Genomic DNA, 11,753 nt, shown 5'->3' with positions numbered 1-11,753 from the left:
CCTTCCTGAGGGGCCTAGCCGCGCCCCCGCAGTGGGTGGGGCGGAGGCGCTTTCTCGTGCGCGCGCGGGCACAAGATGGGGTAGAGCGCGCGCGGCGGCGGCCTTCTCGTGAATTTCCGGGTGTGTTTATTTGCGTGCGCGTGGCCGCGACGTCCCAGCTGGGCCCGCAGGCGGGTTTTGAAAGCTCCGGGGTCCTGAGGCGGAGAGGCTGCCTTTATTTCTGTGCGGAAGGAGTAAGGGGGCCGGCCGTGAGGAGTCTGAGGGGGTCAGCGACCCGCGAGGACATGACGTAGCCGCGGCGGCGGCGGCGTCCAGAGTGGCCCCCGGCTCCCGCCCGGCTGCAATTGCAGCCTGAGGGAAGGAGCCACAGCCCTAGTGACCCTCCTTCCTTTGTGTCTGGGTTGGAGTTAGCACCTCGGCGCCCCGGGACTGCGACGGCCGCCCTGTGGGGGTGACGCCCCCTTCTCTGCGGGTCGGAGGTTCGCGGGGGGCCTTCAGGTACCCCCCTTGCTGCGGACGCTCAGGTGAGACACCTGTGAGGCCCCGACCTACCCCGGCCTGTGTCCCTAGCCCTGAATTTTTTTCTGGAAGCCCTGTTGCCTCCTTTCAACCCTAGCTTGATTTCCCAGCGAAGACCCTTGTGCTAAGGTTTGGGTAAGTTTGCGTCTCGCTTTTCTTTCAGAATTGGGTTCTCCGGAGATTCAGTAGCCAGTTTAAGGGACTCAGAATTCTCGTTCAAGGGATACTTGTTAATCGTTCTAATACTGTACCAGGAAGAGAAATGTCTAAAAAGGAACTGGTCAACTGTTACGGCTTTCCTGCATGAAACTGACCTTTATATTTCACGAGTCCTGACTTTACGTTGATGTGGGTGCAAAAGGTGGGACGCTGAGAATCTGTTCATAATGTTTCAATGGGGACAGAGTTTAGAAAAACAACATGTGAAAATTAGTTTTAACTTTTCTTTAGTTTTAACTTAATTTCTTTAGTTTTAATAAGGCTAGGTAAAATTGAAAATTAGTTACAAGTGTTCAGAGTGTTTTTTGCCATAGCTATTGGACCTAACCGAAAAAGTTCATTTCTGTTTTTGTCAAACCAAATTTTATTACTGTAAAATTAAGGGACATTTTATGTTTGAGATCATAAAAACATTATTAACACTTAAAAATTATCATAGCCCTGGTCCTAACCATAATTTTTTCTTTTATCAAGCAGTTTCATGCCAGTACGGGGCGTTTTGTGAACCTTGACAGTAATGGGGAAATGCTTCACTTAGCTTTGTATGCAGCTGACACATACGGTCGTACTTTTTAGTCAGTGTTGAAGCTTATCATTATTACTCCTCTTCCGTGTGCTCAAAATTACTTATGCTTATCTCTTTGCACTCAGTGCATCACGTTATAGTTATCTGTATTTTCCTCTTCTGCCAGATAGTGAATTCCTTCATATGTGTGATTTAATTTTTGTAGATTCTGGGCACTACATAGGAGGGACTCAAATATTTATTGAGTACATACATTAATAAGCACATTTAGATACTCACTGTAATACATTAGTAGATTCTGTTTAAAAACTTGCAAACATTCTGATCTGGGATTTATACTCATTGAAAAATTTGCATCATATTTGAAATAAAGTTGATAGGAACTTCGAGTATTATACTATGAAGAATATTCTTCTGTTTTTATGTCCTCCTAATCTAAGAAATGACATCAGAGGATATTTTCTGTTGCTTTGTCATACTTAGCAGCTCAGCTGAAACTCGTGGAGTAAGTCCATGAGAAATGTGTGAAGACATACCAGCTGATGCCCATCTCGAGTGAGAACTAATACTCAACAGAATGCTCTATTTAGTTTTATGATGGCAAAGAAATCAAGAAGTTTGTAATTATTAGGACTTCAATATGATCATTGTTTATAAAGTCTTAAAGTTTTATAATTGTACAAATGATAATGAGTATTGAAAAAAATTAAGATAGTATAGAAAAGAACAAAAAAGAAAGGGGAAAAAATCCCAAATCTTGATCTTGGAAGTAACCCAAACATTATGTTGAACAGACTTCTAAACATCTCTGTATGTATTTAGATGAGACCAGCACATATTTTGTGCTACACATGGGGTCATATTTAAAACTTTTTCAGTTATGTGTCATGAGCACCTTTCCATGTCCGTACATGGAGGTGTGTCTTATTTTAAATGGCTGTGTAATAGTCCATTGTATTTACATACTCTAATTTTTTAAATCCATACTCAGAATGATGGGCATTTAGGTTGTTTTAATCTTTTTAATCTTACCTAAACACTCTTTTAACTCTTTTTGTGGATATTTTTTGCATGCATATATGACTATCTCTTTGAGGTAGATTCCTAGAAGTGGGATTTCTGGTAAAGAGAATGCTTACTTTAAATACATCATACATTGCCTTCCAGAAAAGTTGCATCCATTTTGTACTCCCCTCAGGTACCTTTTTTTTTAAACTTTTTATTTTGTGTTGGAGTATAGCTAATAAACCAATCCTTCTGGTTTTCTCGCCTGGAGAATTCCATGGACAGAGGAACCTGGCGGGCTTCAGTTCGTGGGGTGGCCAAGAGCTGAAGCGGCTTAGTGCGCGCGCGCGCACACACACGTAATTAACAATGTTGAGATAGTTTCAGGTGGACAGCTAAGAGGCTCAGCCACACATACACCTGTATCCATTCTCCTTGAAGCTCTTCCCATCCAGGCTGCCACATAACATTGAGCAGAGTTCCCTGTGCTATACAATAGGTCCTTGTTGGTTATCCATTTTAAGTATAGCACTGTGTACCTGTCTATCCCAAATTCCCTCTCTCTCCTCAAGTATCTTAAAAGAATACTAATTTCCTCACATTTTTGAAAGCATTGGATTTTGTTTATTTATTTATTTATATTTATTCATTTATTTGACTGCACCAGGTCTTAGTTGCAGCATGTGGAATCTAGTTCCCTGACCAGGGATCGAACCTGGGCCCCCTGCATTGGGAGCTCAGAGTCTTAATCACTGGGCCAGCAGGGAAGTCCGGATTTTGTTTATTTAAAAAAAAATTTGCAATAATAAAATCCTTTCTTTACATTTTTCAATACCAGTGAGGTTGTACGTCTTTTCATATCTTTATTGGCCTGACAAGAATTTGATGTTTTGCCTGTAGCTCATGGTTGACAGCTCAGAGAAAGAAAAACCTGAGGGAAGATGGATGCAAAAGCTCGAAATTGTTTGCTTCAACATAGAGAAGCCTTGGAAAGGGACATCAAAACATCCTACATCATGGATCACATGATTAGTAATGGAGTTCTAACAGTGTCAGAGGAGGAAAAAGTGAAAAATGAGGTAAAGCCCTCTGAGGCAGCCTATGCTTTCCTTGTGATTTTTAAAAAATTCAGTCTGTACTTTCTTAAAAATTCTTAGAATTTATTTCGAAATTTGTACTGGTGTCCACTAATTTATGTTGCAAATATATTCTTTATAGTATACTGAATTACTTTTTTTTTTTTTTTAGCCCACCCAACGGCAACGAGCAGCTATGCTAATTAAAATGATACTTAAAAAAGATAATTATTCTTATATATCATTCTACAATGCTCTACTCCATGAAGGTTACAAAGATCTTGCTGCCCTTCTGCACGGTGGCATTCCTGTCGTCTCTTCTTCTGATGGCAAAGATTCAGTTAGTGGAATAACTTCATATGGTTTGTACCCATGATACCTTCTATCATAATGACTACGTGGCTGAAGTTTTGTTTTATTGTAGATGGTGTCTGCTGGAGAGACTTAACAGTTCAGTGAAACATGCATGTGAAAAAATTACAGTCTTGTTTTCCAGTTCAGATATTTTTATTTGTGTCCATATTACTTTCTCATTTCCTTACCCAGTGAACTATCTACTGCTGAGATAATAATATACATACCTTAATTTTTAGAGATAATAAGATAATTTATAAGCCTTTAAATTTTTCTCCAGTTTTGTGTTTACCAAGTTCGAGCATAGGAAAGAGCAGATCTTTAGAAATCTATGCCCTTGAAAGCAATTCCATATTCCTTCCTTTACACGCTCTTCTTAATCTTTAGTATGAGAAAAAGATTGGAGAGTTAGAGAGGGAGAGGATGAGTCAGGGCAGATATAAATGGAGATTTTCATTGCTTTGTGGTCATCTTGAAAGGTGTATCTTTACTTTTGTTCTGGGTGTTCTTAGAAATCAGAAAGTTAAAGTTAATACGCTAGCTATGTTTTCTTCTCTTGGAAATTCTGGTGGAGACCTCAGCCTGTTCTCTTCGGTTTTTATGGAATTACTTGAGTAACCATTTCAAAGTTCTCTTCATTCATACTTGTTTTGTTTTGGATTTCAGTAAGGACAGTCCTGTGTGAAGGTGGAGTACCACAGAGGCCCGTTGTTTTTGTTACTAGGAAGAAGCTAGTGAATGCAGTTCAGCAGAAGCTCTCTAAGCTGAATGGTGAACCGGGATGGGTCACCATATATGGAATGGCAGGTTGTGGGAAGTCTGTATTAGCTGCAGAAGCTGTTCGAGATCATTCTTTCCTAGAAGGTAAGTTTTGATTACCATTGCTGACTAAGAAGATACTGTTTAGGCATTGCATTAGCTTCCTATTGCTGATATAACAAATTACCAAAGCTTTTGGTGGCTTAAAACAACACAAATATTACCGTGTAGTTCTGGAGGTCAGAAGATCAAAATAGCTCTTACTGAGCTAAAATCAAAGTGTCAGCAGTGCTTAGCTCCTTTTTGAGGCTCAGGGAGAATCCTTTCCCTTCCATTTCCCACCTTCTAGAGGTGCTCTGCATTCCTTGTCTCATAGTCTTTTTTCTTATTTTCAAAGCTGGCAGTGCATAACATCTTCAGATCTTTCTCTTTCCTCTGATCTTTGCTTCTGTCATCACATCTGCTCTGACCTTCTTGCTTCCCTCCTAAAAGGGCCCTTGTGATTATATTGGGCCAAATGGATAATCCAGGATAATGTCATCTCAAAATCCTTAATTTAATTGCAGTTGCAAAGTCTCTCTTTGCTGTATAAGGGGCCATATATACAAATTCTGTGGAATAGGATGTGGACATCATGGGGAGGGGAGGGGCAGTTTTCTGCCTACCACAGGTGATTAAATTTTGAATTTAATTTTCTACCTTGCCTGTCACAGTGAGGCTTGACTACCCAGGCCAGTAAGTTCATGTGTTATCAGTTGGCAGTCATTATCCCTGGAATGAAACTAGTTCCCTTGTATCTTAATTCCAATTTTTTTAATTTATTTGGCTGTGTAGGGTCTTAGTTGTGTCATGTAGTATGTTTTGTTGTGGTGCTCAGACTCAGTAGTTGTGGTTCACGGGCTTAGTTCCTCCTCGGCAAGTGGGATCTTAGTTCCTTGACCAGAGATCGAACCTGAGTCCTCTGCCTAGCAAGGTGAATTCTGAACCACTGGACCACCAGGAAAGTCCTTCCCCTTGACTGCCCCCCCCCCCCTCCCCATCTTAATAATTGAGGGAATTACATGGTTGAAAAAGTATCTTGAAAGGTCGCCCAGCTTGTATCCCTGCCTTTCAACAGTACTGTACTAACAGAGCTTCCTGGTCGTCGAGTGTTCTGGCAACGTGCTGTAGGGAAGATTATTGGAAACGCAATTCCATTAATGGCTTCCCAGGGATGATTATTTCTTGTATTTGGCATCCTGAATCATTAATATGAATTCCATTTCTCCAGTTAATTCTATCATTTATTTACTTTTAAAAATAAAAGTCTTTAGTAACTTATCTATCTTACGTGTAACTCCAAGAAGAAAAAATTGGAAGTTGACTGTAGCAACCAATGAGTTTTTGTAAGCAGGCTTTATAGATTCATTAGACACCTGGCAACTGATTTTCCTTGCTTCAAATATTCATGTAGTCAATAAGTGTTTGAGAATCTGTTATGGATTTTATCACTGTTTTGGGCAAAATCCAGAAAGCAAGCACAGCTTGTGTATCTAAGAAATTTACTTACAGTCTGGTAGGAGAGGAAGACAGGTTAACTATGATATATATGATAAACTGAACATTAGAAACAAGTATAAGGTACATACAAAGTTAGAATAAAGGAAGGAAGCTTTCCATCAGGGGAAGAGATTGAGCAGGCCAGGCTTCCTGAATGAGATGACATTTTAGCTGGAGTTTGAAGAATAGAAAGAAGTTTGGCAGGTGAACTCAGCAAGGATGAGAGAGTAGAGAAGGTGGGAAGGGAGTTGGGTAGTTACCAGAGTGAGGAAGGTCAAACTGTGCAGCAGAGACTTTAGGACATTTGGCAGGTGCACTGCTGACCCGAACGAGTCCCGTAGGTTCTAAGGATATCCCTAGCAGGAACTTTACATAGCATCCTCAGTCTTCAGTTGCCTCCATCCATGAGTGGGTTTGGGGGAATTTAAAAAGATAGTTCCCGACTTCTAGTGGTTAATATTTTGTTGTTGTTTACAATATATAATCACCAGTTAAAATAGTTCGTGAGGAGGACTTCCCTGGTGGCCCAGTAGTTAAGAAACCATCTGCCAATGCAGGTGGCACAAGTTTGATGCCTGGTCCGGGAAGATTCCTCAGGCCCAGGAGTAACTAAGCCTGTGTGCCATGGAACCTGTTGTCTGCAAAAAGAGAAGCCACCACAATAGAAGCCTGTGCACCACACCTAGAGAGTAGCTCCTGCTCACTGCAACTAGAGAAAGCCTGAGAGAAGACCCAGGGCAGCAAAAAAAAAGTTTATGACGAGATGACACAATGAGTGGAATAAATAGTAAGCACCTGAGAGTTTTATTTTATTTTTTTTTTCCATCTATTTTTATTAGCACCTGAGAGTTTTAGAAAGTTGGAGGCTGGGACACAGCTTTTGTACACACCTGGTTTTAATTTATACGTCACAGCCTTTGTTGATGATATTGATCATACTCTTGTCAGAAATATGCCTGATTCCTAAACCCTGGTTTTTCTCTCTCGTTTTTATAGAGAAGTTTTAGGTGACTCAGTACTATGCAAATCTCAGGGCCAAGAATTTATTTATTCACTTTTTTTTAACCTCTCCTGCAAAGTTGATCACCAAGGATATTTCAGGATAAAATTGGTTTAAATTTCTTTTAGTGTGAAGTAATGGTTTTTGTTTCAATATAATCATAAATTTCCTTTAAAATATGGATAATATACCAATTTTTAGGGTTAAAACTGCTCTTTGGTGCTATTTAAATCACTTGATAATATTGGGGTGAATTTTAAATTTTAGGGGTTAAAATTGACTGACAACCTATGGAATTAATTACCCAGGAATCAGATTGTATAAAATGTAGTCTTGGAATAGATTTTAACCACTTTGTTTTGAGAAAAGATCAGGGATACTGGCAATTTTCTAGTGTATGATGAGCTTAATTCAGATCTCAAGTACAGAGGGGTGAGTAAATCACATTCTCTAATTTACAGCTTATTTTCATATTAAGTCTATCTGAGTTTCTTACTGTGTTCATTTCCTTTAAAAAAAAAAGTCCCATTCTCATTTCCCTTTCCCTCCTCTAAAGGAAAACACACTCCTCCTATGTGTCTTCTCTATGCAACTACAACACTGCTTCATTTCTGACACTAAATATGTGAGTTTTCCACATATCCAGAAGTTCTTCAATACCAACTGAGAGACCTGTGATTTAACTCATCTGATGCTACCTACCTGGAGATAGCATCAGATCACACCAGCCTGCCCCCACCCCAACCCTTTCAGATGACAGTTGCCAGTCCAGGTTGTTACCTGTGCTTCTGACAACTATACTTACTAGATTACTGGTTTATTAGACAAGCATGAGGGGCTTCCCAGGTGGCACTAGTGGTAAAGAACCCTCCTGCCAATGCAGGAGATGTAAGAGATGCGGGTTTGATCCCTGGGTTGGGAAGATCCCCTGGAGGAGGTCATGGCAACCCCCTCCAGTGTTCTTGCCTGGAGAATCCCATGTACAGAGGAGCCTGGTGGACTACAGTCCATATGGTTGCAAAGAGTCAGATGTGACTGATGCGACTTAGCACACACGCATGCATACAAGCATAAAACTCTGGAACAGCCTGACGGAAGAGATGTGTCAGGCATGATATGTGGGAAAGGGTGTGGGGTCCCTGTGCCCCGTGTGGATGCATCACTCTCTGTGTACTCCCCGTGTTCACCAGCCCACATGCCCTGAATCTCACCCTTTTGGTTTTTTACGGAGTTTCCAGTTACATAGGTGTAGTTGATTAAAACATTTGTGATTGAATGCAATCTCTAGCCACTCCCTTCTCCCCAGAGGTCTGGAGGGTGGGGTTGAAAGTTCCAATGCTAATCAAGTGGTTGATTCCCCTGGCAAGGTTCCCCTAAATCCCTAGGTATTTAGGGACTTCCCAGAAATTACTTTATTAACATAAACTCAGGTGTAGTTGAAAGGGGCTTATTACATGAACATAAGACACCATTTCACTTTTATACTCTGGAGCAGTTTCAAGAACTGGGAACAAAACTGTTAAAAGATGCACCTAAGGCTCTCACATGGGAAGTTACAAGGGATTTAGAGCTATGTGCTAGGAATAGTGGCAAAGATCAAATATATATATTTAATCACAGAATCTCACCTCCCCATAGGTGATCATTCTAATGTATTTAATATATGTGTGTGCTAAGTCACTTTAGTCTTTTCTGACTCTTTTCGACCCTCTGGACTGTAATCGTCAGGCTTCTCTGTCCATGGGATTCTCCAGGCAAGAAAACTGGAGTGGGTTGCTGTGTCCTTCTCCAGGGGATCTTCCTGACCCAGGGATTGAACCCACATCTCTTATGTCTCCTGCATTGGCAGGCAGGTTCTTTACCACTAACCACCTGAGAAGCCTACTTAATCTATACTCTTTGTAAATATACAGGGTATATAAATACCAGATTTGATTGCCCTCCTATCTGTACATTCCTATCAGTAACATGTGATGACTCCTATGTCCTCACTTCCTAGTAATATTAGATTATCTTCCATCTTTGAGATTATTGACAGGCTAGCAGATGTGAAATCATACCTTAGTTTACATTTCTGTGATAACTTGAGCTTGACCATTTCTTTATAAGTTTTTTAGCTTTTTGAGTTTCCTTGTTGTAAAGTTTATTGATATCATTTGTTCTTTCCATCTTGTGTTGCTTTTAAGGAGTTTCTTGAATGCTATAGATAGTAGGACTTACTGGTTTTAGACTCTGTAAATACTTTCTCGTTTTATCATCTGTATTAACTTTGTCCTAGATGTCTTTGATAGAAATCTTTAATTCTGATGTAGTCAGATTAGTCAATTTTTTTGCCTTCTAATTTGTGCTTCCTGAATTTTTTTTTCTTCCTGCATTTTAAGTAGTCCTATTATCTAGTATTATTATTATTATCCAGTAAATAAATATGGATGTGAGAGTTGGATCATAAAGAAGGCTGAGCACCAAAGAATTGATGCTTTTGAAATGTGGTGCTGGAGAAGTCTCTTGAGAGTTCCTTGGACAGCAAGGAGATGAAACCAGTCAATCCTAAAGGAAATCAACCCTGAATATTCATTGGATGTTCTCATGCCAAAGCTCCAGTACTTTGGCTGACAGACTTGAAGAGCTGACTTATTGGAAAAGACCTTGACTCTGGGAAAGATTGAGGGCAGGAGGAGAAGGGGGTAACAGAAGTTGAGATGGTTAGATGGTATCACCAACTAAATGGACATGAGTTTGAACAAACTCCAGGTGATAGGTAAGGACAGGGAAGCCTGACATGGGGTCCATGGGGTCGAAAAGAGTCGGACACAACTTAGCGACTGACAGTAAGAGTCCTATTATAGTCTTACCATTTATATTTAGCCTTTTAATCTGAAGTCTGCTTTTGCATATCCACTAGTTCAAGAGTAGATACCTCCCTAAAGATGGAGTTGGACATGACTGAAAGACAACAACAAAGATAAATTTTAATCTCTGGAGTTTTATGTCTATTCTAAAATATACAAATATTAGATTTTGCCATTGTTATAAAACCTTATTTTTTCTTTTGAAAGTACAGGTTACTGTATGGGTTACAAACTTCATTAAAACTGGTTTCTGTAGAAACTGTGTTACCTTAGGGTGGTGTTTGGTTTAAATTGATGAACACTATTAAGTTCTTAACTGTTTCTGTCTGTATATTTTTAATAACCCAGTTTCCTGTTCCCAGTTCAACCATTTAATTTGACAAATTAAAAATTAAAAGAGTTGAATTTTTCAACCATTTACACGATTGTATTTCAGTGCTGAGTTTCTAAGGATGTGGAAGTTTTCTCTAGAGGCTGTCTACCTGTTTCCTTCCTTCCTTCCCAGGACTTCCTTGATACTGTTAGATTATTAATTGCTACCTCAATAAACCTCTTGTAAGAGTAGGATGGGTTAATTTTCTCTGAATAAAGGCAGTTTTTTTTTCTTTGCTTAAATTTCTCTGAGTGAATTATAGGTGCAAGCCTCATTCAAGGCTAAATTGCTCCCTCTTGTGCCCACAGTCAAGATGTTTGGATTCTTTCTGAAATGTGAAATTTATGCTCCCAGTGATAGGAGATTTGCAGATCAGTTGGTCTTTTGGTCTGGTTTTTTTTTTTGTTTTTTCCTGACCACACCGTGAACCATTCAGGATCCTAGTTACCTGACCAGGGATCAAACCTGTGCCTCCTGCAATGAAAGCACAGTCTTAACCACTGGACAAGCAGGGAGTAGTCCTGTTTGTCTTTCTCTCCAAGCAATAGTTTATTATTTTTCTTGCATATGTTAGTAATGCCCTAAATTACTTCTAAGGTTAGGAGAGAGACCTCTGATGTAGATAGTAGGTATTTAATTTAAATCTGCAGAGTTCACTAGCCAGTTGTGTCTGGCTACTTTCTTTACCTTGTCTTGAACCCTAGGATGAGTTTGAAAAATCTTAAGCAGAAAGCACAAATTAAAGAAAAACCCCTTAGGAGCAGCATGTAGTTTAAAACTGTTTTAAATATGACAGTAGTAGTATTTTCATTTAAAATGAAGTAAAATTTCTCTTCACTTGTCCTGCTTTCCTTTCTCCTTCATTCTTCACCAGAGGTAGTCATGGTTAACAGTTGAGAGTGGGTTTTCGCAAGCTTTCTCCTGTGCGTTTACACACATGTACATACACAGAAGAGCTGGACACAACTGAGCGACTGAGCACTGTCACCAGCACGGAGCACAGCTGTGGCGCTGAGCAGAGCCCCAGGGGTTTACTCTTTCATAGCTGTTGACTTTAGCAAGCCTAGAGAGCATCAGGAAGCTTTCAGCAGGAAAGAGGAAGACTTGTTGGGATTTCCCTGGCAGTCCAGTTGTTAAGAATCCACCTTCCAGTGGGGTTCAAACCCTGGTTGGGGAACTAAGATCGCACATGTCTCGGAGCAGCTAAGCCCGTGTGCTGCAGCTACTGAGCCCTCACGATCTCGAGCCCCTGCTCTGTAGCAAGGGAAGGCGCCCCAAGGAGAAGGCTGCACACCGCAGTCAGAGAGCAGCCCCCAGTGGCCTCAGCTAGAGAAAGCCTGCGTGTAGCGACGGAGACCCAGCGCAGCCGAAATAAAAGACAAGGAAGTGTGGGACTTGTTTACCTTCATCTAAGACATAGGCACTGGTACTCAAGCCATGCTTAACAGCCCTGCCTTACCTCGGTTACGTAGCATTCTTTCTTCTGGTCATTTATCGTCTTTTAGATTCTCATGTAGTTACCACCCAATTCATT

At 40.4% G+C, this 11,753-nt stretch overlaps 1 protein-coding gene across 3 annotated transcripts in view; it reads left to right on the top strand.

Moving 5' to 3' along the window:
* The first annotated feature begins 95 nt into the window (after positions 1-95).
* The window catches only part of APAF1 (apoptotic peptidase activating factor 1), an 83,947-nt gene continuing 72,289 nt past the window's right edge, over positions 96-11,753 (top strand). For 2 of the 3 annotated variants that reach the window (XM_043881107.1, XM_043881105.1), the window contains exons 1-4: positions 96-524; positions 3,170-3,348; positions 3,518-3,707; positions 4,366-4,563. In XM_043881107.1, the coding sequence (XP_043737042.1) occupies positions 3,211-3,348; positions 3,518-3,707; positions 4,366-4,563 (526 nt within the window). In that variant the 5' untranslated portion in view covers positions 96-524; positions 3,170-3,210. Of the gene's footprint in view, positions 655-3,169; positions 3,349-3,517; positions 3,708-4,365; positions 4,564-11,753 lie in introns of all 3 variants that reach the window. The other variant, XM_043881106.1, reaches the window with a different exon arrangement.

The sequence above is a fragment of the Cervus elaphus genome, chromosome 22 (genome assembly GCF_910594005.1).
Source record: "Cervus elaphus chromosome 22, mCerEla1.1, whole genome shotgun sequence".
Lineage (NCBI taxonomy): Eukaryota > Metazoa > Chordata > Mammalia > Artiodactyla > Cervidae > Cervus > Cervus elaphus.
The sequence above is the reverse complement of the archived record's forward strand: the minus strand, read 5'-3'. Positions and strand labels throughout refer to the sequence as shown.